The 26,821-nt window shown below is 37.3% G+C and overlaps 1 protein-coding gene across 7 annotated transcripts in view; it reads left to right on the plus strand.

Moving 5' to 3' along the window:
* The window catches only part of PDS5B (PDS5 cohesin associated factor B), a 191,750-nt gene that overhangs the window by 150,863 nt on the left and 14,066 nt on the right, over positions 1-26,821 (plus strand). For 5 of the 7 annotated variants that reach the window (XM_036249585.1, XM_036249584.1, XM_036249588.1 and 2 more), the window contains 9 exons: positions 736-859; positions 4,911-5,115; positions 8,249-8,363; positions 9,898-10,030; positions 10,365-10,484; positions 11,726-11,788; positions 12,388-12,533; positions 15,211-15,316; positions 26,295-26,737. In XM_036249585.1, the coding sequence (XP_036105478.1) occupies positions 736-859; positions 4,911-5,115; positions 8,249-8,363; positions 9,898-10,030; positions 10,365-10,484; positions 11,726-11,788; positions 12,388-12,533; positions 15,211-15,316; positions 26,295-26,737 (1,455 nt within the window). The remainder of the gene's footprint in view (positions 1-735; positions 860-4,910; positions 5,116-8,248; positions 8,364-9,897; positions 10,031-10,364; positions 10,485-11,725; positions 11,789-12,387; positions 12,534-15,210; positions 15,317-26,294; positions 26,738-26,821) is intronic. The other 2 variants (XM_036249586.1, XM_036249587.1) reach the window with 1 other exon arrangement.

Below are 26,821 nucleotides of genomic sequence, written 5' to 3' on the forward strand. Positions count from 1 at the left end.
GCATTCCATCAATATTTCTACATAATCTTAGAAAAATAAAGGAAGGGTCTTAAACCAACTACATAATTCGATCTTGGAAGACTGAGTTACAACTTTTCGTCCTTACGTTAGTCCAAGATCCCTGTAATTCATCTAGCACATCATTATGTTAGGAAGGATTGTTTAGATGTATGTCCTTGTCAAGAATTTACTACTCTCTGAAATGTGTCCCAGTTAGCAGAAGTTTTCTTTCCTTAAACTTAAAAGGAGCCTCTTGGTAATATTTGAAAAGTTAGATCAGGTAAAAATAGTAATGTTGTATCCGCTACACCTCCTTTTATTCTACTTCTTTTCTACTTAACACAGGAGTTTTACTTGACTATTTAGCACGTTAGGACATATTTATACCCAATTTATAAATAAACACATCCAGAAATAATCTATAATGGAAGACTTAAGACCTAACAACTAAACATGCAAATAGATTTTTATTCTAGGTTTGGCTACAAGCTGTTTTTGTAGGATGAGAGAATCAAATGACTCTAGCATAGATTTATGTTCAGGAGAAGGCTTTTGTAGTATTAGAACCATCTTCCAAAGTTAGATAAATATAATATGGTTTTCAGTATCACTAAATGTTTTCTACCTTTTTTTTTTCGGCTAGAGGAATTTTTGTAAAATCGACATACAAAGCAGGAATGTTTTTGTACACATAGTTAGAAATCTAATTTACATTCTTTTTTGCTTATTTTTCAGTAAACCGGATATGTCGCGCCTGAGACTTGCTGCTGGGAGTGCTATTGTGAAGCTGGCACAGGAGCCCTGTTACCATGAAATCATCACGTTAGAGCAGTATCAGCTGTGTGCATTAGCGATCAACGTAAGGAAAAGGGCTGTGTAGGACAGCATGTGGTCTCTGAGAAAGTCCAGCATGATACAGAGATGAAAATCTTGTATCTTGATGTCTCCTTTTGAAAAATGTATGCATGAGAAACATTTTAGAGCTCCCGAGCCATCACTGGAGTTCCGATTGCTAACACATTGGTTCCTGTTTGCAGTAGTTCTGCAGTTACTCCACGCACCGAAGTAGCCCACTGAGCCTCTGCTCGCAGGGAAATATGGGCGGTTCCCGCAAGCCTCCCGTCACAACCTCCTGTTGTTAAGCCTCACCCAAGGACATGTTTTTTTCCATTGATTTGGGGGGAGGGGGGGAGACATTGATCTGAGAGAGACACATGATTGGTTGCCTCCCGCACGTGCCCCAATCAGGGCCGAGGACTGAACTTGCAACCCAGGTATGTGCCCTTGACTAGGATCCGCAACCCTTTGGTGCGCAGGCCAACGCTCTAACCACTGAGCACACGGGTCAGGGCTGTCTTTATTCTTGAAACTTTGGTTTTCGTCTACTGATTGTTGTACTTCTCTGACTACATTTTCTGGCTGTTGTTTTTTTCTTTAAGTGTATGTGTTCTATGAGGATGACTAACTTTTCACTTATATGAGTTGGCAAAAGTAGATTTACATTTGTGAGTACCAAAAAAACACAGTTCCTTCTTGTATTGTTATTTATTAATCATTGTAGTATTTTCCATACAAACAACTGTAAACCTACTTTTGCCACACCCTGTATAGTCTTCTTTTTCCATCTCATTTTCTATGTCAGTGATTCCTGTACTGCCAGTATTAACGTGTGTGCGCGCGCCCGTGCCTGGTCCCACTGCCACTGCTTAGACAGAGTTTTCAAACTTTTATGCTTTGTGAATGTAAGACTGAATTCATACTTTCCCAAATCCATTCTTTTCTGACATGTAGAGCCCCAGTGAGCCTTCAGTAAATCTGAGTGGCATTTCTTAGACCTACAGCATGATTTATATTTGACCGTTGGCTTTCCTTGCACCTCAGAGTGAAAGTTCAGATAACTCAGTCATATCTACTGTATCTTTTTTAGTCATACTTCTTAACCATTCTGACTGCTGTAACTACCGTCACTAGCTCACTTACTATTGTGAGACTTTCCCTATTATTGGTTAAATTTCCTATCACAGTTCTGATCATGTTATTCCCCATTCAAAAATATTTAGGGCCTCATATTCATAAAAAAGAAAATAATGCATTTTTTCAAATAAACATTTTAAAATCTTATTTAGCACACATTGCCTTTTACCTACTCTCATTTCAGTGAAGTTGCACTTTTTTTTCTTTTATGTGCCTGTAATTTGCTACCTCTGATTTTCTTTCCCTCCCCCATTTCTCACATCCACACTCAGTCCTTTCTGCACATCGAGACTCAGACCCGGCTTTCTCACAGCTCTTCCTGCCTTAGGCTGGCCTCCTATTGGTCCCTGCCGGTTTCCCACGCAGGCCTGTGCCGTAGCTGTTTGAACCCTGTGGTTTATTTCTCGTACTTGCATTGAGCACTTCAAAGACAATATCTTATCTCAGAGACCCTTGTTATGTATTTGAATAGAAGGTAAATCTGGAGGAAGAGAAATTCAATAATATGAATCTTAACATGTTTAATGATGATTAGACTATTTTAGAATTTGAATGCAGTTCATGAGAAATCTGTATGTGCTGCTGTATATTGTTCTAGGTTCTGTAAATGCGAACTGAGTAAGTCAAGGCTATAGCTCTCACAGAGATAGCCTCTCGGGACACAGAAAATGTAAGTGTTGAAATACAATGCAATACGCAAAGTAATTGAACTACTTACAAGATACTAGAAGTAGTTCTGATGATAATTTGTACTAGAACAGGCCACTAGAAGTGAATTTACTTAAAATGTAGACTACTTAATACTTAAAATTAAGACTTTATTCATAGTCAGTAATGAATAAAATTTGTATCGAACTTTATATTGGGAGAATATATTTTGTGTATTAGATACCATCTTCTTTTTTTAAAATTGAAACCGATTATCAGTTCTAACTATAACTATGAAAGTATCAAGTGCTTGCTATTTTGAGTGTTTTTTTCCTTATAAAAGTTGTATTATTCTGTCTTTTACTTTACATTTAACTTTTATAACATAGTCAAAAGGATAACCATCTTTGCAGAAACAAAAACAAAGAAAGCAACTATTTTTAAGACTTCCTCAGTTCTCAGAAACAGATGATTGTTTTGATGGGCCTTTTATGTCATCATTCCTGTCAAATTTTTCATCTTTCCTCGTTAACTCTGTCAGTTTCCTTTCATAGGAGTTGACAGTTCTTCTCTAACATCACTTTAATGACTTTCTGGAATCCTCCTGCTTTGCCATGGGATTCACAAGTTGTGATTCATTTGTGTTTTATCGTGAAGGGAGAGTGACGAAAACACGGTCTAGCTAGGAATGTATCTAAGTAGGGGGAAGGATGTTTGGAGATTAATTTTTAGATGAGTGGTCTGTTCATTTGTGAATATATATGTTACTTTATGCAAGTTGTAATTCCATATTTCCATAGTATATCATTAATAATGAAGATTCCTCTCCCCCATGGTAGTGGTACTGAGGAAGGAATGATTTAACTCAAACTTTGTTTCATTGAGTGTGAGGATAGATACGAGAGAGTAATTCTGTGAAAGCTAGACTATTTTTTTTAAAGTAGGTATTTGGCATAAGAAACTAAAGTTTAAATTAAATGAAAGAAGATACACAATATAAGGATTTAAAGATAGGAGCAAAGTTTTATGACTTAGATTTTAAAGAAAAACAAATTGAATATTTTAAGATAGAAGAAATAATGTACATAAAGTTGCCAAAATTTGAAACACTCCACACCCTGTGCTAGTTGCTGGGGAGGGTAAGGTATAATTATGAAGGTTTCTGTATATCTCACATGTGACTCAAAAGTCATGTCAAACTTTTCCCTAGTTTAGAAAAAAATTTGATAATCTGTGTACTGGATACTATACTAGGTTTAGAAGCACAAAGATGTCTTCAAGGTACGAGCAGCAGTGGATAAGACAGACGTATAAACCAGTCGTTTTGATAAAGTGCACTAACTGCTATGCTGGAGAGAGGCAGTGTGCCAGGAGGGGGGGGTGCAGGATGAAGATCACACGGGGGTGGGGAGGGTGAGGAGCTCTCCTAAGGTGAGGAGGGCGAGCTAGGAGCGTGGGGCGGGGGGGGGGGGGTGCAGGGGAGGGGTGCAGGATGAAGATCACAGGGGTGGGGAGGGTGAGGAGCTCTCCTAAGGTGAGGAGGGCGATCTAGGAGCGCGCGGGGGGGGGGGGGGTGCAGGATGAAGATCACACGGGGTGGGGAGGGTAAGGAGCTCTCCTAAGGTGAGGAGGGCGATCTAGGAGGGGGGGGGTGCAGGATGAAGATCACACGGGGTGGGGAGGGTAAGGAGCTCTCCTAAGGTGAGGAGGGTGAGCTAGGAGAGCTGGGGGGGGGGCGGGGGGGGGAGGTGCAGGATGAAGATCACACGGGGTGGGGAGGGTGGAGGAGCTCTCCTACGGTGAGGAGGGTGAGCTAGGAGAACGCGGGGTGGGGGGCAGTTCAGGGGTAGAAGCGGTAATGAACAGATCGATTCATTTATGGAACAAAAAGTAATTAGGTGTTTCTGAAATTGATTAGTAACCCTTCAGAGTGGCATTTTAACTGAAATAGTCTTTTAAATAATAGAAATAAAATATATAGTTTTGTCTTGCTCAATAAAAGAAAGTTACATATGAGTATATAAACTTTTTTTTCCCTATCTTGTTAAAGTTGGGATGGATTAATATTCATGAGTTTTATGTGTTTTACGAGTACATTCTGTATTTTCTGACACTTGTAACTGGTAGTGATTAGGGTCCAGGTAAATACTTCAGCCTTGAAATTAACTGATCACAACATTGGGAGCTGATATTTACCGCTGGTTACTTGATACAATAATACATTTTGTATCTGAACTTATTACTCCGCTGCCTTGTGAATAATATGTAGAATAATTATGTCTTCACAGGATGAATGCTATCAAGTAAGACAAGTATTTGCTCAGAAACTTCACAAAGGCCTTTCCCGATTACGGCTCCCACTGGAGTATATGGCAATCTGTGCGCTTTGTGCAAAAGACCCTGTCAAAGAGAGACGCGCTCACGCGAGGCAGTGCCTGGTAAAAAACATAAATGTGCGACGCGAGTATCTGAAGCAGCACGCAGCTGTTAGTGGTAAGCACGTAAGAATGGAAAGTACATCTTTGCAGCCTGCCATTTTTTTTAATAACACAAAATGATGTTACTGTTATTTATCATATTCTAATCGGCACCATTAAAGAAGTATTACTATTTTTCAATAACAGCTTCACCTTTAAAAAGTTTATTTTTAAAATAGAAATACATGAGTATCTAAATATCCACCCATATCTCTTTATGCAACTGACGAAATGCCCAAGGGGAATAAGCAGTGACATTGGACGGAGGTACTTTTAATAGAACAGTAAAATGTGTACATTTATATAGATTGTAAGAATACTGTCTTTTAGCTAAATGGACCGGTCTTTGGTCTTTGTTGATACTCTCGTCTATAGCTGATATTAATATGGGCTGTTTGTGTGCCCCTCCCCCCTTTTAATATGTTTGTATTGATTTTAGAGGGAGGGGGAGAGAGAGAGAGAAAATCTATCTGTTGCCTCCTGTACGTACCCCAATGGGGAACCGAACCCACAATCTGAGCATGTGCCCTGACCAGGAATCAAACCGGAGCTTTTCGAGCATGGGACAGTGCTCAGCCAGCTGCGCCAACTGGCCAGGGCTGTGTGCCTTTTTAATTGGTTCACTTTACCTCTTCCACGTTATTAGTTTTGTGCCTCTCCAACTTTCTGTTTAATTAAAATCTATCCAGTTATCCAAAGTAAAAGTCAGAGACACTCTTCTTATCTTTTTTTCCCTCTCATCAGTTAATTCTTCCTCTCGATACCTTGAACATTTCTCCTCAAGGATCCTACCCTGCTGTGTTTTCTTGGATTGGTGTGTACACTTCTACCTCCCTCCTTCGTGTCATTGTTCCCCTGCCTCTAACCCACCTCCAGCTGTGCCACAGCACTGTCACAAGGGTCTTTCTAAAGCACTTCGTATCACGTCACTGCCATGTTTGAAATCTTTGTTGAAATTTTCATTGCTCATAGGGTCGAGTTGAAACTCATTGACATGCCCGCTGGAGTGTGCACTCAGCCTGAGTTTCAGGCTTTGTCTCTAGTGGCTCTGCTGTCGCTTCTATGCTCCGCGTACTCTGGATTAGTTGACGTTTCTCTGTTTTCAGTACTGTCTGGAGAGTTCCTCCCCTTTTAGACAGACAGACAAAACCAGGGAGCATGGTTGGCACCCTTGAGTCCTTCAGAATGTAGTTTCGGTGTCATGGCCTCACTGGGACCCTCTTTTCTCCCTTCCTTCTTCACCTTGGAAAATAAATGAGTGCGTGGAGTGAAGCCCACCTCTGCCGTTCATCAGTTGTATGTGGGCGTGTGCTTTAGGAGTCTGAGCCTTGATCTTCTCATTTGTAAGACTGGTATAATTATACTCATTTCTTATGGTGGTTATGAGTATGAGAAAGTTACATATGTAGAGCATCTGGCATAATGCATGATCCAAAGAAGTAGCCAGTAGTTGTTAGCTATTCTTGTCATAGGGCACCTGCCACATCGGAGGCTAACTTCTGTCTCTGGTTATGCTATAGTGTGAGGGCTTTTACTAGTCCTATTATCTTTATATTTAAAATAGTAAGCCTGAAAATTTGTAGGCACTCAATAAATATTTGATAAGAGTTCAATTTGAATTTCACTGAATTTTGAACCTTGGTACTTTTTTCTGCCTTAAAATGAAGGATATTATGTTCTCTTTGAGTTCAGGAATAGAAATAGAACTTGGTACCTTATTGATCCATATTTTATTATACTCCAGGTTGAAGATCTAATTTAAACTTTAATTTTGAAAGTAGGAAATATAAAAGGATTGTACAGAAAATATGAACCCTGGTCTTTTTTAATAACCTTCATTAAACTAGTTAGGGTTACATTTCTGACCTCTAATGTAATATGCTGATCTCATTTAAAATACAGAGTTTGGCAAAAGTAGGTTTACAGTTGTTTGTATGGAAAGTAATTAGAAAATAATATAAGAATAAACTGGCCCTAGACAGGTGGCTCAGTTAGTTGTAGCATCGTCCCAAACACCAAAAGTTTGCAGGTTTAATTCCCGTTTATGGCCAGAGCTCTTACGGAGGGCAACTGTTTGATGTTTCTCTTTCTATCTCTCTCTTTCTCCCTCCCCTCCCCTCCCTCCCTCCCTCCCTCCTTCTCACCCCCCTCTCCCTCTCCGTCCCTCCCTCCCCCTTCCCCCCCTCCTCCCTCTCTAGAAAAAAATTCAATAAATACATATCCTCTAGTGAGGATTTAAAAAAAAAAGAATAAAATCTGTTTCACATACTCACAACTATAAACCTACTTTTGTCCCACCCTGTATGAAGATATTTTCATTTAAACTGAAAAAAAATGTTTCGTTGTTATTTAAATTGTCCTAGAAATTCTTATTTATGCTTGCTTGTTTTTTTATATCTGTTCTTCTCTTACTGATAGTATGAAATACTTTTACTTCGATATACTAAAGTCATATCAAAATCTTGACTTTCTACTTTTCTGTCATACTAACTCTGAAAGACTTACTCATTTTAATTTTGCTCAGTAGTTTACAAGGGAGTGTTGAATGTAGGGTTGCTCATAATAACAAAAATAGATCTTATGTTTCTTAGTCTTAGAGTTTGTTTCAATCACTTTTTCCAATGTGCATTTGAAAATGGAAATAAAAGTCTTTGTAACCACAACATATAGTGCATTTAATAGCCATTTTATTATTGGATATATTGAAAGAACGAATAAACTGTTTCATTTGTAATATATCTTAGCACTGGATATTTCAGTATTATCTTTCTTTTTTTTTTATCCTCACCCGAGGACATTTTTCCATTTTTTGCTCAGATAGAGTAGGAGGGAGAGAGAGGAAAAGAGAGAGAGAGAGAAACATCGACGTGAAAGGGACACATCAAGTAGCTGCCACCCACACAACCCAACCAGGGCCGGGGACAAATTGCAACTGCGGTATGTGCCCTTAGCAGGAATCGAACCCGGGTCTCTCTGGACCACAGGCTGACACTCTAACCGCTGAGCCAAACCGGCCAGGGCGAGTACATCTTCCTTCCCGTGTAATGTGTTGAGATGTAGGGAGTATTCAGTCAGAGAGAGAGAGAAGGTGGGTAAGGTTTGCTTTTATAACCTGGACATTTCTGTTTCTTTTGTTGTTTGTTTTTCAGAAAAATTATTGTCTCTTCTACCAGAGTATGTTGTTCCATATACAATTCACCTTTTGGCACATGACCCAGATTATGTCAAAGTACAGGATATCGAACAACTCAAAGATGTCAAAGAGTAAGACTTTCCATTTCATTTTTATGTTTTCTGAAAGTTTTTTCCCTTTCTTGCTGATATTGGGACTTCAATTATAATTAGTTTATTGGATTTATTTTATTTATTAGGAATTTAAGGTTCTTTCCTTTATTTTTGTCTTATTTTTTATACCATCTCTTTATATTTTATTTCTCATATAATCTTCCAAAACTTAATTTAGCATATTTACTGTATAATGCTTTGGCATTTTATTTTTATTGAAGCAATCTATTAAAAGTTTCCTTCACAGTTCTTATCTTTTTCTACTTTCTTCTGAAACTGCATAGATTTTCATGGGGGTGAAGTAATACTCTCTTTTATTCACATGATAAACACTTCCCCCTCTCCCCCCAGAAACTATTTTTTTTCATAAGGAAGAAAGAATGATCTAGTTTAATAACAGGCCAAGTTGATAACCAGGGAACCCCGTCCCACTTACTACCTCAGTGGTGATTTTTCTGAATAAAGTTTATGACCGTTGTGATATTTTCAAAGATTATTGTTGAGAGACCAAAAGACTATATATGCCTGCGTGTGAAATAGGGAAATATAAATTTATTTAGAGAAGTATTTATAAGACCAGCATAAAGTCAAATTACTGATAACTTTGGCAAGGGAAAAAATTGTTACCCTCTTTTGCCACAGTTTGTTTTTTTAAAAATAAGCGATTCTCCTAAAATGAGTCTTATATTAGAGTCATTATAGCTAATGGAAACTTCTAGCATTTCCTCTTTCTCAGAGAACATTGGTTTTTGAAATAAAGTACTCTTTGGATTCTACTGTACATTTTTGGCTGTATCTCTGAATTGCCCCAGGATAGCCGTGAGTCATCTCCAGTCTATGAGAAAGCCACGCCAGGAGAGTTTGTTTATTCTGTACCTGAAATCCTAACGGTTATTTTTTTTCCTTCTACAATGATACCTTGCTTCACATTGATCTCTTCTCTTATTACTTTTTCCCTCTGTGCTGTAACTGTCACATTCTGGCTGTGTAATATACAGAGGCAACACACTTTTTTTTCCTTAAATAGAATTTTTGTAATTAACATTAAAACTGAAACTTTCTTTTAATCTTTTCCTCTTTAAGCAAAGACAGTATGTGCTGTTGTCATCCATGACTTTTTTTTCCTCTAATTTACTGATGAAGATTCTTAATTACTGAATAAGGTAGTTGTGTTTTCTTGAAGACTTCCAGTTAGGACTACAGTCAGCCTTGAGAATTTGAGGCATCACTTTATTTGTGGCCCAGGTATTTCCTTAGATAGTCTTCCTGTCATAGCCAAGATCATTTGATTCTCTTCATCTGCCTCCTGGGACAATTAGTGAGACTCTGAGAAGGGTCCTTGTGAACGCACACTTACATTGCTGATATAGTGTGATATGTATGTGTGACATATCTTTTTTCTCTGTTGACTTAGAGCTGTTTCTTTTTAATTTTTTACTGGTATTCATTATATTTATATTTAGAATTATATCTGTATTTAATGACTAGTTTTTCTTCTGTTTCTTTTTTTTAGATGTCTTTGGTTTGTTCTAGAAATATTAATGGCTAAAAATGAAAATAACAGTCATGCATTTATCAGAAAGATGGTAGAAAATATTAAACAAACAAAAGATGCCCAAGGACCAGATGACGCAAAAATGAATGAAGTATGTAATTATTATGAAGTAATAATTATGATTCCATGTCTGTATAAGCATCCGAGTGTAGGATATGGAACGTCTATTTGTTGACATCAGTCATTTCTATTAGTAGTAAATAATCAGTAGCATTTTAATTAGTAGTAATTAGACTTACTAATATAGTTACTAATGTAAAATTAGTAGTAATATTGTTACTAGTAAACTAATGAAATGATAATGTATTTTAAACTTACACTATTGTGTTAAAAACTACATACTAAATACATGTTTTAGAATGACTTCTAATTCAAACTTTAGGATGCCAAATTAAGTATCGAATTTCTTTTTAATACCATTGCAGAAGCTGTATACGGTGTGTGATGTTGCCATGAACATCATCATGTCAAAGAGCACCACATACAGTTTGGAATCTCCTAAAGATCCAGTGCTGCCAGCTCGTTTTTTCACCCAACCTGACAAGGTAGTTATTTTAGAATTTGTTTCTGTGAGTTGAAATAAAATGTATTCTTAGTACTAGGTTATAGAGAGATTGAGGAGGATCAATATCAAGACCTAGCCCACTACTGATGTTATGGACAGCTCGTCATGAATCTTAATGTGGTTCAAGACCAGAATATGGGCCAAAGTGGAAGACACAGATAAAGGTTCAGAGATTAGTTAGTAGGATATAGAGTTTGTGTTCAAAATTTTATGCCAGTTTAAGGACACAGGGAAAAATGTGATCAAAGTGTGTAGATCTGTGAGTTAATAATGGCCATTGATCCAAAATGGGAAGGCGAATGCTGATAGAGTATAGATACAGTCTGACATTAAGCTCTTGATTGAGATCTATAACTAGTACGAGGAAACGAGGAGAACAGATAACCGCAGAGGCTCACGATCCTTGGAATGCTGTAAGAGTGTGCCCACTGTCATAAAACTCGGGTACTGTATGAGATAAAAAGTATTTTCAAGAATCTCTCTTAGAGATTCATAATGTACATAAGCTGTTGAGTAACTGGGGGTATAGAAACCACTGCTACCCTTTTTTTTAAAGCAATATATATACCAATTAAACTCTTAATACTGTACAGAGATTTGGAACAGCCTTGTAGATTTACCCAATAGCTAAAAGTGATTGTCTGCTTTTAAGCATTCACTTTGGTGTGATTAAGATATCAGGAGTCTGGCCCTGGCCAGTTTGGCTCAGCGGTTAGAGCGTCGGCCTGCGGTCCGGAGAGACCCGGGTTCGGTTTCCGCTAAGGGCACGTACTTTGGTTGCAGTTTGTCCCCGGCCCTGGTTGGTTGTGCGGGTGGCAGCCACTCGATGTGTCCCTTCACGTCGATGTTTCTCTCTCTCTCTCCCTTCCTCTCTCTCCCTCCCACTCTATCTGTACAAAAAAAAATGGAAAAATATCCTCGGGTGAGGATAAAAAAAAAAAAAAAAAAGATATCAGGAGTCTGTGTGGCCTCTTCTGGAGAGTATTATTACAGAAGCATGTTAGAACTCAAATATGTTTTAATATTGGAGTTGGTACAAGGTTAGTTCAAGTATAGTATTTAAAATTAGTAAGTGAAATTTTGTATTTTAAGTGATGATTATTTAGTTTTAAAAAATATAATTATTTATGTACTTCAAAACAAAAACTGCTGTTTGCTTTGTGGGCTTTTGAACCTCACAGATATTTCAGTATTTACTGACCACATCTTTTTCCCTTATAGAACTTCAGTAACACCAAAAACTACCTGCCTCCAGAAATGAAATCGTTTTTCACTCCTGGAAAAGTATGTTTTGAGACTGGCTTTGATTCTTATGTACTAGTTTATTTTAGTTCGATTAGTGGCATAATTATGTTATTTTGTATTTCTTTAAACATTGGTGTACATTCTAAGTTAGAAATATAATTATTAGATATATTCCATTTACTAATAAGAAATAGTTATATTTACTATATAGATGTAAGCTGAGATACATGAACTTGTTTTTCTTTTTTTAAGCTTATATTAAAGCCCCTGGAGACTTTGATCTTTAAATATCTATTCTATAATATCAAGGTAAAAATCTTAAAGTGAAAAGGCATCTTCTTATGTCCTTCCACAGCAAGAGTCTAATAATCTATTTTCATGGTTGACTGTGCATTTGATTTGTTCTCGCTTCTGTGTAAGCCTCCAAATAACTAAGAAACTTGACTGTTTTGCTATCTATATAGTTTTTTATTTGTTCAAGTGATACTCAGTTTATAATATTTATTTTGCTTAAGGATAGGCACATGTTTCATGATTTGTATGTAAATATTTTAACAGAGATGTTACTTATGGTCCTTTAAATGTAAATTTCTCTTGGCTTTAATCAAATAGAAAGAAATATGCATTTATCATTTCAGCCTAAAACAACCAATGTTCTAGGAGCTGTTAATAAGCCGCTTTCGTCAGCAGGCAAACAGTCTCAAACAAAATCATCACGAATGGAAACTGTAAGCAATGCAAGCAGCAGCTCAAACCCAAGCTCTCCTGGGAGAATAAAAGGGAGGTAAGTACATAAAAAATAGCTACTTTATAGTTAAGGTTCTAACAAGGCTATGAGATCTACAATAATGTAACCCAAAACATTTTGTTGTTGTTGACTAACCCAAAACATTGAATGTCAGTGGGTAGAAAACAGTACATGCCATTTAATATCAAGTCAGTTCATTCACATTAGAGTAAGTTCATATTGCTTTGCTTACTCATTTAGTTAAGTTCTCCATCTTAGCCTTTCATATTCTAGCTTTCGGGCTAATCCAATTATCCAGCTGATGTGTAAAGCTGTTAAATTTCAGTACATCCATCCAATAGAATTCATAGTCATTAAAATTGATGAGGTAGGAGCTAGTATAAAGAGTTTCCACAGTACATTATTGAGTAAAAAGGCAAAGAATAAGAAAAGTGTTACAGTATTTTTGAGTTTTTAAAAAGCATTTATATTTACACTTGCTTATATATGATAGAAAGCATTTGGAAGAATACATCACATCTTAATAGTGTTTATGTAATCTAGTGTAGGAGGGAGATCATTTCATACTCTTTGGTATGATTTAAAATTTCTTTTGATCATGTACATGTATAAACATTTTTGCTTGAAGAAAGAAAAAAGGAAACACATTTTATACTTTCCCTGGTTTTGGCATAGTGCTTACTACATCATTTGTTAGCAGCAGAGCCTTGTACAGGGCTAAACTGCCACTGTTTATTAATTTTGCTAAGTTATTATGAAAGATTACATGCTGTCTTTTGCATTGTTCATAACGAATTAACAAAGGAGGGAAGAGACATTCTAAAGTATCTTACCAATTTCCTTGCAATGAATGGTTTAAATGATATATAGTACAATAGAAATTGAATAAAAATTACATCTATAGCTCTTATTTGTTCTAGATTCCTATATTAATATGTATTAGTGGCTTATATCTAAGTGACTCTTCACCCATATCATTTGGACGTTTTCTAGTGAATAGTCTCATACTTAAAATGACGAAAACATTTCCAGTAACTAATTTATCATCATTTCATTCATTCTTTTTAATTATTGTATTCAGCTATTTCCCTTTCTTGTTCCTCTAGCTATGTACATATCACTACTAGATCATCTTTTTTTAAATGCTGTGGTGTTAAACTTTTTTTAAATTAATTTTTGTTACAGATGTTTCTTCTTTTCCCCCCATTGACATCCTCCTACTGTTTCCCCCTACCCCACCCCACTCCCCAGCATTGTTGCTATGTCCATTGGTTATGTTTATATGCATAAGTTCTTTGGTTTATCTCTTCCCTCCCCCCCGCCCCTTCCTCTGTCAATCTGAACCCTATTTGTATGTCTCTGGGTCTATTTTGTTCATCACCTTATTTTGTTCATTCTGTTCCACAAATAAGTGAGATCATGTAATACTTGTCTTTCTTCACTGGAACTCTTTTTAAGAGAATGAGCTAGATATGTCTTAGACAGTTTCGTTGGAGGGCAGGAATGAGAGAATAATGGTTAGGGATGAGGTTGAGAGGTAACCAAATTATGTTTGGACTTTGTGAATGTAAGGAATTTGGATGTGATTTTTAAGTACAACTGAAAAATAGTGTTGTGGAGTCCAGTGATATAATTTGTGCTTTAAAAGACTGCCCTGGTTATTTAGAGAATAGAGGAGATAGAATTGAGATAGAAAAACCAGTTGAGAATTGGCTAATAGTATTCTAGGGAAAGGATAAACAGGGAGGAAGACAGTAAATAGTGAAATTTGGGATTTATTTTGATGGTAGATCAAAATGGTCTTGCTTGGATTAGTTGTGAACAGTTAGGGAAAAGGGGGGTTTAAGGATGTGTCCTGGCTTTTTCCCTGAATACCTATTTAGATGATGGTGCCACTTCCTGAGATGTAGAAGCCTGAGGAGGAACAGACAGTATATGTGTGCGTACATGTGTGTGTGTGTATGTGGAGGTAGGGAAAAGAGGAGTGTCCAAATCACTGTTTTGGCTGTTGTCAGGTTTTGCGATGCCCATTAGAAATACAAGCGAGTGGGCAACTGGCTATGTGAGTCTAGAACTCAGGTAGCTTCTTAGCCAGAGATTGAAATTCAGGATTCAGTAATGTTTAAATGAGTTTTAAACAAGATAAGGATAAAATCACCTAGGACAGAAGACTCAGCCTTTATACCAATGTATGAAAACAGGTACTGTTAATTTATTTAATAAGTATTTATTGGACGCCCACGTGCTTAAGTATACACTGGTAAGTAAAACTGACAGAAGATCCATGCTTACATTCTAGCAGAAGAAGGTAGTCGGTAGATACTAAACCTGATAACTTTGTGTATTAGAGGATGTTAATGTAAGAAGAAAAAGCGGAATTGGGGATAAGGGAGAGGCTGTGGACAGGGCAAATTGTAATGTAGACCCATCCAACTTGCTAACGAGAAAGTTTCAATTTACTTTATGTTCCTACACCAAGATAGAATTTAGGTTTTAAAAAGAATTAAGGGAAAAAAATAAATTTGTGATATTTTGATTTTTCATTGTTGTTAAATGTGTTTCTTTGCTTGTTGATTTGGTGCTAAGTATGATAGAATAAATCCAGTAATTTTTTAATTGAATGAACCTTTATTTTATAAAGCTACTTTGGGAACAGAAAAAGCTTTTAAGGTTATTTGATTGTAATAACAATTATAAATGTCTGTATTAAAAGGCTTGATAGTTCAGAAATGGACCACAGTGAAAATGAAGATTACACAATGTCTTCACCTTTGTCGGGGAAAAAAAGTGACAAGAGAGACGACTCTGATCTTGTAAGGGTGAGCTCTTTGGTTTGATTTTATAATTACAATTATTGTATTTTACTGTAAATAATTTTACACTAAAATGAGTTAACATTACTCTCAAATTTGACATGATTTTCTTTTAAGGGTTTTAATTACACATTTGAGTTTAAGATTATTCTCTACCATGTAATTTAAGTATATTGAATTTCTTGTGTTTCTTGTCATTCTACTAAAGTAATCTTTTTTCTTTAGGTCTTTGTATTCTAACATGCCCGTTTTACACTCAGACTGCTTGTTTATTTCTTTTGTTTGCTTATTTTTAAACACAGTAAGTTTAGGATTAGCCTTAGAGAAAAGAAATAGAATGGGGGTCCTTAAAGGCTCCTCCATTTTAGTTGATTTCTTGAGTTTTTAATTACTAAATAAACTTCTAGGAAAGGTAATAAATGCTAAGGTTCTCATACAGTCCTTGTTTAGTTTTTAAGTCTTAATAGTAGTGATAGTTCTGATGATAGATTTGTAAATGTCATTTGAAGACAAAGTTGGTAGTTTCGGTGCAGATATAGAATACAGTTATGTATTTCAGCACAACCTGATGGCCTTAATAATTGGGCACATTTTGACTTTCTGGGTTAGCTCTAAACTTTTTTTGAATAACTGTTTAGCTCTCTAAATCAATTTGTTTATCTGTAAAATGTGGATACATAGCTGGTAAGGTTTATCAGAATAAATGAATTAGCCCAAATGAATTGTTGTATAAAGATTAATAATTTTTTTGCCCTGGCTGGTTTTGATCAACGGTTAGAGCGTCGGCCTGCGGTCTGGAGAGACCTGGGTTCGGTTCCCACCAAGGGCGCATACCTCAGTTGCAGTTTGTCCCCGGCCCTGGTTGGGTTGTGTGGGAGGCAGCCAGTCGATGTGTCTCTCACGTCCGTGTTCTCTCTCGCATCAGTGTTCATCAGTGTTCTCTCTCTCTTTCTCTCTCTTCCTCCTTCCCACTCTATCTGAAAATAAATGGAAAAATATCCTCGGGTGAGGATTAAAAATAAATAAAAAAAAATAAAAATGCTAGAGCTTTAAAAAAAAAGATTAATATTTTTGGTTAATCATTACCATAAAATAAAAGTCATTGTGTTTGAATCTACTCAATTAATAGAGGTGGAAGGTTACTAGTAAAATAATTACTTTTTCTTTCTCTGAAATACAAGAGTAGGCAAAAGTAGTTTTATAGAAGACGACAAATAATACAATAATAAATAAATAGATAAGTAAATAACAACTGTATTTTGGGTACTCACAACTATAAACTTACTTTTGCTCACCCCTGTAATACTGACCTGCCTTTTTCTGGCTCAACATTACATAACCAAGAAGTTTATTTTCAGTTGTTTCCAAGTTTCTCCAGTAATTTATTTTGCCAGATTGTTTCTTTTTCCACTTAAGAAATTATATTTCTAAAATTTTTATTAAATCCTTACTATCTATTCTGTAAATTTTGATTTTTATTGGCTGTTTAAAAGTTTCAGCCAAGCAGACTTAATTATTGATTGATTAATCAGAAAGAAATGCTATTATCTGGATGTATAGAAGAGAATCCTTCAATTTATGTCTTCTAGTTCTGCTTCTTAGTGCAAAAAATTCATTCGTTATCATTTATTAGAGTTTGTCACCACATGCTTGAAAATGCACTAAGTGCAGAAGAGGTTATAAATTCTCTCATTTGCTGGAAACATCACCTGGGCCACCCACAGCTACATGCTGCTCTCCTTTCTCCCCTCCAGTTTGGGAAACATGGTTTTGATTAATTTTTAATATTTTGTTATTATGGAAATTCCATATCTAGTTTTACCTTAGAAAGTAATGCACAATACAGTCTCTGTTTTTCTTTGAGCAGTTTCGAGTTTCTGGCCTTTTGGGATTTATTTGTATATGTAATAAAGGCCTTTGGCTAGACTTTGTGTAACATTACTCATTTTCAAAGGTAGTAGAACCTTATTAATCTAGTTTCAACTGAAATATCCTCAAAGAGGTGAGAATTATGAGACAGAAGTTTAATTTAAAGACCAATAAATTATAGTAAAAGAGGACTGTCTTCTCTGCCTCCTACGAGCTTCACATTGATATTTCATCGCAAAGGAATTCTCCATATACATTTATATTCATATTTTTGTTTTATAAGTAACATCTTTTCCCCATATCCTGCTCCTAACTCTCTGCTCTTAAAACAGGCAATGCAAAATGAAAAAGAAATAAGAGAATGTAGTGCCTTAGGAAACTAGATTATTTTATGGTATTCTCAAAAACAGACATTGATTTCCTTTTTACCACCAACCTTTTCCAGAGCATAAAACAATTAAACCACCCTTTCTGATCTTTGGACATCCAACTAAATTGTAGCATTTAAAATTGGAGGTGATACTTCAAATTTAGTTTTAATTTAATATTTCTTTTATCTTCCCATCTTGAATAACAGCAGTTAATTTTTAATTATTTAAAAAACTAAATAGCTCTGCTGGTGTGGCTCAGTGGTTGAGCATCAACCCATGCACCAGGAGGTCGCTGGTTCAATTCCTGTTCAGGGCACATGCCCAGGTTGTGGGCCCGATTCCCCCAGTAGGGGCATGTTGGAGGTGGCCAGTCGATGTTCTCTTTCATCGATGTTTCTATCTCTGTCTCTCCCCACTCTCTCTCAAAATTAGTAAAGAAAAATTTTTTTTTTTTTTTTATCCTCACCCGAGGACATTTTTCCATTTTTTTGCACAGATAGAGTGGGAGGGAGAGAGAGGAAGAGAGAGAGAGAGAAACATCGATGTGAAAGGGACACATCGAGTGGCTGCCACTCCCACGACCAACCAGGGCCGGGGACAAACTGCAACCGAGATACATGCCCTTAGCGGGAACCGAACCCGGGTCTCTCCGGACCGCAGGCCAATGCTCTAACCGCTGAGCCAAACCGGTCAGGGCAAGAAAAAAAATTTATTTTTAAAACTAAATAGCCCTGGCTTGTTTTGTTCAGTGGTTAGAGCATTGGCCCACAGACCAAAGAGTTGCGGGTTTGATTGCAGCCAAGGCCACGTTCTTTGGTTGCAGTTCGGTCCCCAGCCCCAGTTGGGGTCATGCAGAAGGCAGCCAGTTGATGTGTCTCTCTCACATCAATGTTTCTCTCTTTCTCTCTCCCTCCCTCCCTCCACTCCTTCATTCCCTCCTACTCTGTCTGAAAATAAAATGGAAAAATATCCCCTGGGTGAGGATTTAAAAAAACAAACAATAAATACTAATAAATTTATACCAATTATTTGTAGGTCCTTTTTTCTTGGAATACAAGAATAATTTAATGCTAAAAAAAAAACCTCTTAATATGTTATAATATATTAATATACAGAATAAAGAAAATGCTAATGAGATTCTCAAATCATGCCAAAGAAGACAAAAATTTTTAAATATGAACTCTTAATAAACTAATACCAAAAGGATACATTCTTTTTTTTTTTTTTTAATTCTCACCCGAGGGCATTTTTCCATTTTTTGTTCAGATAGAGAGGGAGGGAAAGAGAGGGAGAGAGAGAGAGAACCATCAACATGAAAGGGACACATCGAGTGGCTGCCACCCGCATAACCCAACCAAGGCCGGGGACAAACTGCAACTGAGGTACATGCCCTTAGCGAGAACTGAACCCAGGTCTCTCTGGACCACAGGCCGACGCTCTAACCGCTGAGCCAAACCAGCCAGGGCAAGGATACATTCTTAACATGCTAAAAGTTTTGTCTGTTTAAACAGTAATGAATGATTTGGTCAAAGTTATTATTATTCTTAAAGACAAAATACTTGAAACATTCTTATGAAAAATCATGAACAAAACAAGCAACCTGCTTTTCACCACTATTTTTTTTTTTTTTATCCTCACCCGAGGACATTTTTCCATTTTTTTGCACAGATAGAGTGGGAGGGAGAGAGAAGAAGAGACAGAGAGAGAGAAACATCGATGTGAAAGGGACACATCGAGTGGCTGCCACCCGCACGACCAACCAGGGCCGGGGACAAACTGCAGCCGAAGTACGTGCCCTTAGCAGGAACCGAACCCGGGTCTCTCCGGACCGCAGGCCGATGCTCTAACCGCTGAGCCAAACCGGCCAGGGCTTCACCACTATTATTTAAAATTGTTCTAGAATGTTTGATCATTTCAAGAAGACGTGAAATAGAAGGTATGACAATGAATGAAAATAGAAATTATTTTAATTTTAATACTCTGAAAAATGAGAGAAATAATTGAAAAACTAAGTTTAGCATGGTAGCCATGTATCTGTATATCTGTATGTACATAACTAACTTTACTCTGGTAATATTACTTTATATTAGGTATACACTTGGAGGAAAGTGTATTGAATTAACACAGTAACTACTATAACAACAAAATTAGATAGACAAACAGATAGATAGATCTAAACATAACCTTAAGAAGTAGTGATAACCTGTCTGGAGAAATATCAAACTCGAGAAACCTAGAAGACTTGAACAGGGTAAGGTGAATTTCAAAGATGACAGTTTTACTCTGGCCAACGTGGCTCGGTTCATGGGGCATCATCCCATGCACCAAAGAGTTGCCGGTTCGATTCCCAGTCAGGGCACATGCCCAGATTGCAGGCCTGATCCCCAGTGGGGGGCTTGCAGGAGGCGGCCAGTGTTAGCATCAGTGTTTCTGTCTCTCCCTTCCTCTCTCTCTAAAACCAATAAACTATTCTTTTTTTTTTTAAGACAATTTTTTTCTAAATGAATATATATATAATGTAAAATTTTAGTGTGATTTAAGTCCATGTGGAAGAATAATGAATACAAAAAAGAGAGCTAATAATGATAAAATCAACCGAATCAGACACAAACTTATAATTAGTTAAATACTATCTCTCTTTTGGGATGGGAGTAGGAAAACACAGTTTAGAACCTCATCTCACATCCTGTTCTAAAACAAGATAAAATAATATCTTGTCTGCCCAGGTTGCCATAACAAAATACCATAGACTGGGTAGCTTAACACATTGTTGACCGGCAATTTTACGTAGTTATCTCATGTCACCGGCTATTTTTCATAATTGAGTATGAAAGTGAAACAATCTCAGTAAACTTCAGTATACTTGATACATAATGAATTTAAATAAAACTTTGTACATATCTGCTATATATTATGTTTTATACATGTTATATATTTTAGTAAATTTTTTTGGTGAGGTGCACTGCATAGCAATCACCTACGTGTAATGGTGCGCAACATGTTTCGCAAATATATCTGGTTTCGCTGTGCTTTCCTTTTGAAACACACGCTTTACACATTCTAGTTGGATTTTTTTTTTTATACCAGTAACTATTTTTTCTAAAACATGGTCCTTTAGTTGCCCCGAAAGCCTAGGAGGCGAATCAGTGTAAAGAGCTCTTTTAGAAGGACCAGAAGTGTTAGGTTCTGAGCTGCACTCATTTGAACCACCAGATATCCATTCCCCAGCTACTTCAAGTAGAAAATTTTTGTATTTTATTTTATTTTGTCTGTTGTAATTACAGTAAGTTTTAAATGCATAAAGTGCAATTGATCAGAAAGAATGCTACTTTTTTAGACCACTTTATACTTTTTCAAAAGATACTGCCATTCGCCAAATATGGGTCTGCTCGATGGCTCCTGTCGTGTACTGGTTGTCGTCTAATACGCACGCAGGTTTAACTGTATCTTCCGTAGAATTTCTTTTTCGCTTTCCAGTTGTTTTGATAGAGGCATCGTGGATACTTGATATCATATTCACTGGTCTTTTATCTTTCCATGATATAAGAACAGTGGGTCTGCCCTGGCCGGTTCGGTTCCCACTAAGGACATATACCTCAGTTGCAGTTTGTCCCTGGCCCTGGTTGGGTCGTGTAGGTGGCGACCACTCGATGTGTCCCTTTCACGTCAATGTTTCTCTCTCTCTCTCTCGCTCTCTCTCTCTCTCTTTCTCTCTTTCTCTCTCCCTCCCTCCCTCCCACTCTATATCTGAACAAAATATCAAAAAATGTCCTCGGGTGAGGATAAAAAAAAAAATAACAATGGGTCTTTTTCATTAAAACGTAATTTCCCCTTTCTGAAGATTCTTTGACTTTTTTTAGTACCTTTGGTAAGGCACAGTTTTCTCTTATGGTAGCACAGATTAACGTTTTCTTTTCTAATAATATTTCAGCTGTAGAAATGCTTTTGTAGTAATTATCTTGGTATACATGATGCCAAGAATCAAGATACAACTCTAAGACAGATAATATAGTTTCTTGCAACTTTTGCCTTCACCTTTCGAGAATAAATCTCGAAGTTGCAAACATATCCACTCTCACTTTTGCAAAGCAGTCTCACTAATCCCATATTTTATTATTTTTGCCAGACTCTATGTTCTGAAGCTGATACGTCCTCTATATGGTATCATTGCTTCATCTCGGGATAACTCCTGCTTAGGTACATACAAAGACTGAAATTTTGGAAGAAAGTAATCCAGAAAAGGCCTACTTTATACAGTCTGTCATCATTAGATATATTTTGGGAATTATCACTAAGATGGAAAAATGTAAGAATTTGCTCGAACCTCATTCTGCTCATAGTTTTAGGAAATATTGGAGCTTCAACCAAAGGGTCCATTGACCAGTAATCCCTCCAATGTGATTTTTTCATTTGTCCCATCAATATCAACAAAGAAACTTCTTTAAGTTGGTATCGGTAACTTTTATTCATGGTACAGTTTTAGTCGATTTTTTTGTAAAATTGTTCCATTTGGTGGTGGTATAAATTGGTTTGACAAACAACTAAATCAAAAAAATCATCACTAGACTACCGGTCAAGATGGCAGGTAGGTAAACGCGGTATCGCGTCCTCCCACAACCACATCCAAGTTACAACAAAACTACAGAACAACCATCATCCAAAACCGCCTGAAATCAAGCTGAATGGAAGTCCTACAACTACGGGATTAAAAAAAAAAAAAAAAAAAGCAGCTACATCCAGACCGGTAGGAGGGGCGGTGGCGCGAGGGGTGGCGGCGGCCGTGCGACGGGCTGGTCCCACACCCACGTGTGGCGGATAAAATCAGGAGGCTCCCGCAGCTGGGAAGGTCCTTCCTGAGGACTGAGGGCTCCCCGTCCCACACCAGGTGCCCCGCTCAGGGTTCCAGTGCCAGGAAGAGAGTCCCCATCACTTCTGGCTGGAAAACCAGCGGGAACTGAGGCTCAGGGAGGCTGAGGCAGCTGGAGCCCCAGGCAGCTCCTTAAAGGGCCCGCGCATGGACTTATCGGACTCTCTCCCTCTAAGCTCGGAGGGGAGGCAGCTCGAGGGGCGCCAGAGACACACAGGGAAGAACTGAGCTGTTTGGCACTGGAGCGAGGGCTGGAGAGGGGGCTTCCTCGGGACAAACGTGCTGTCAGAGGCCTTTGTTCCTTTGGTGAGCCCTTCCCTGGGGCGGCAGACAGTCGCCATATCTGGGACTCCAGCAACCTGGCCACACTGGTAGCCCCGCCCTGGTGACTCCCTGAGGCCCCGCCCCACCCAACTTTCAGGCCCACCCAAGCTGTTGCCACTTGCTTAACCATAGGATTGGCCGGTCTTGGATCCTGCTTTAGGTTTTTCCTAAATTCTTTCAAACGAGCAGCATCGGGTCTCAGCGAGCCCCATACCTCTCGTTAAGTAATACACTAAAACAAACACAGGGAGGCAGCCAAAATGAGGAGACAAAGAAACAGGTCCCAAATGAAAGAACAGAACAAAACCCCAAGAAAAGAACTAAGCGAAATGGAGATAAGCAACCTAACAGATGCTGAGTTCAAAATACTGCTTATAAGGATGCTCAGTGAACTCAGTGAGGGCCTCAAGAGCATAAAAAAGGACCAGTCAGAAATGATCGCTGCACAGTTAGAAATGAAGGAGGCTTTAACTGAAATAAAGAATAATTTACATAGCTTCAATAATAGAGTACGTAAATCCAAGGAGCAAACCATCGATTTGGAATATAAGGAAGCACAAAACACCCAATCAGAACAGCAAAAAGAAAAAAGAATCCAAAAAAATGAGGATAGTGAAGGAGCCTCTGGGACAACTTCAAGCGTGCCAACATTCGCATCTTGGGGGTGCCGGAAGGAGAAGCGAGAGAACAAGAAATTGAAAACCTTTTTGAAACAATAATGGCAGAAAACTTTCCTAACTTGGTGAAAGAAACAGACATACAAGTCCAGGAAGCATAGAGAGTCCCAAACAAGATGAACCCCAAGAGGCCCACACCAAGACACATCATCATCAAAATGCAAAAGGTTCAAGACAAAGAGAGAATCTTAAAAGCAGCAAGAGAAAGGCAGCTAGTTACCTACAAGGGAGTTCCCATTAGGCTGTCAGCTGATTTTTCAAAAGAAACTTTGCAGGCTAGAAGGGAGTGGCAAGAAATATTCAGAGTGATGAAAACCAAGAACCTACAACCAACATTACTCTATCCTGCAAAGCTGTCATTTAGAATCGATGGCCATATAAAAACTTTCCCAGACAAGAAAAAGTTAAAGGAGTTCATCACTACCAAACCGTTATTATATGAAATGATGAAGGGTCTTTTTAAAGAAAGAGATAAAATGTATGAACAAACAAAATGGCAATGAACACATATCTATCAACAATGGAATCTACAAACAAAATGAACAGGAAGAACAGGAACATTCTCATAGATACAGAGAACATTTTGTTGGTTGCCAGTTGGGAAGGGGGATGGGGGAATGGGTGAAAAAGGTGAAGGGATTAAGAAGCACAAATTCATTGCTAGACTGACAAACCTCAAAGGGAAAGGGGTTGGGGGGGTGGGAAGAAATAAACCAAAGAACTTATATGCATAACCAATGGACACGGACAATAGTTTGGGAAAAGGTGGGAGGGGGGCGGGAGTGGGGAGGAGGGGGTCAATGGGGGAAAAATGTGGAACATCTGTAATATATTTTACATCCAACAATAAAGATGTGAAAAAAATAAAAATTAAAAAAAGTTAAAAAAAAATCATCACTAAAATGTAATTCCATCACTTCCCTGATACCCTGTGGATCACTAAGGTCGGCAGTTACACCCGAAATATTTGAATAGTCCTCCAAAATTGATGTAATATCATTTTCAATCCACTCTTCTTCAAAATCACTTTCACTATCAGATCTTATTACATTTCTCTTTTGTTGTTATGGTGGTCTAATATCCGACTCATTATTGTCTTCCGATAAACAATCAATTTCTACATCGCTACAATATATTTCAAAATCGCTCGGAAAATCAGATAAAGTATTTGCATATAATTCATTGAAAAGTTCTTCACCTTCACAATCCATCATGGTTGAAACTTTTGTAATACTGTAATTTCGATAAAAACCTAAAGATCAAGAAAAGTCACTTTTTTTATAATAAACTGAGCACGATTGAACACGACGAAGAAAGATTTTACAATATCCTTGATATGTATGTTCAAACTGCGAGCGGTTAGAAGATAGTCCAAGTTTAGACAGCTGGCGCTGGGGTTGTTTTTGTTCACCGCACCTTCGATTTTGCGGTCTCACGCCCAGAGGAGTGGGGAGAAGAGGAGTCTGGGTAAGAATATAGAATTGTGTGCTGTTTTTCGAACTTTGACCCGCAAGGTGAAGAGTCACAAGTACAATAATCCTATATTATTCTGAGTTTCAAAAATTGAAATAGGTAATGCACGTGCAAACACGAGTTAACTCATGAGTGGTCAACAATGTGTTAAACAACAGAAATTTATTTTCTCACATTTCTGAAGGTTAGAAAATTTAAGATCAGAGTGCTGACCTATTCAGTTCCTGGTGAGAGCTTTCTTCTTGATTAGCAGATGGCACTGCTTGTTGTGACTTTACATGATAGAGAGAGATCTCTCTGGTATCTCTTCTTATAAGTAGGTCGCTAATCCTGTCATGAAGGCCCACCCCTCATGACCTCATTTCAACTGGAGTACCTCTTAAAGGCCCAGTCTCCAAGTCCCATCACATTAGAGGTTGTGGCTTCAACCATTGAAGTTTGTGGAGACACAATTCAGTCCATACAAATAGGAAATAAAATTTTAAAATATGCTAATGTGTAAAAAAAAATATTACTTGAAACACTAACACTCCAATAAACAAATGGAAAAGGGCATAAAACAAATGACATAATTGGGTACTTTACAAATAGGAAACGCAAATGTCTAATTAAACCTATTTAAAAATTGCAGGCATATCATTTTTGTTTTCACTGATTTTTAAGAATGTAAGTTGTTATAAACTTTGGAAGTTAACGTGGTACTACAAACTTGTGTGTTTTATGTTGTATGTATGTATATAGATAGCATTATACGTATTCATACATACTGTTTGTTTCTTTGGAGAATTTTCTCAATCACCATCTGCTGGTAAAAGTCACTGATTTTTAATTATTTTTGTTGTTAATTAGTTGTACCTGGGAAAAAGCAATATCTTTGACGTTAAAAACTTAATAAATGATGTGTTTAACTTCTGTATTTCACAAGTTTCAGCTATAAAACAAAAACCGTTCTTTTATGATGTGTAAAGCATGATATATAACATAGCTAATATTTTATGTCTTCTTATAGTGGTAAGATTAGAATTACTCAAACTGAATATCAAAACAGATCCATTATACTTTAAAATAGTTGTTTATTGTTCATTAATTGAATTTAGAATGTTCTTTTTATGAATTAACTAATTATTAAAATGTATAGTTTAATAAAATACTGGTCTTCAGAGGCTTCCATTTGAGGCTCCCTAGCTTAAGTAAGAATGAAGAACTACCTCTTATCCTAGACACGTTTTTAATTAAAATACTAATAATTAAAGCAAGTATGGTTCCCATGTATTTAAGAACTCTATAATTTATTTAGGTAAATTTTTATGACAAAAGTGGGTAACAGATTTTTTTGTTTGTTTCATTCTTTAGAATAGGCTTACTAACAATTTCATACTTGAAATTGTGATTTTTATTTCTAGTCTGAATTGGACAAACCTAGAAGCCGGAAAAAAACACCTGCCACCGATTCAGAGGAAAAATTAGGTATGGATGACCTTACTAAGTTGGTACAGGAACAGAAACCCAAAGGAAGTCAACGTGGACGGAAGAGAGGACACACAGCTTCCGAGTCAGATGAGCCACAGTGGCCTGAGGAAAAGAGGCTCAAAGAAGATACATTAGAAAATGAGGATGAACAGAATAGTCCACCAAAAAAAGGTAAACGAGGCCGGCCACCAAAACCTCTTAGTGGGGGAGGTACAACAAAAGAAGAGCCAACAATGAAAACTTCTAAAAAAGGAAGCAAAAAAAAATCTGCACCTCTAGTAGCAGAAGAAGAGGAAGAAGAAGAAAGACAAAGTGGAAACACAGAACAGAAGTCAAAAAGTAAACAGCACCGAACTTCAAGGAGAGCACAGCAGAGGTAAGTATGTGTAACTCTAAACTGCATATATTTATATTATATTTAAGTCATAATTTGATGCTATCCACATTTGGGTCTTCCCCA

Source organism: Molossus molossus, unplaced genomic scaffold (genome assembly GCF_014108415.1).
Source record: "Molossus molossus isolate mMolMol1 unplaced genomic scaffold, mMolMol1.p scaffold_m16_p_9, whole genome shotgun sequence".
Classification (NCBI taxonomy): domain Eukaryota; kingdom Metazoa; phylum Chordata; class Mammalia; order Chiroptera; family Molossidae; genus Molossus; species Molossus molossus.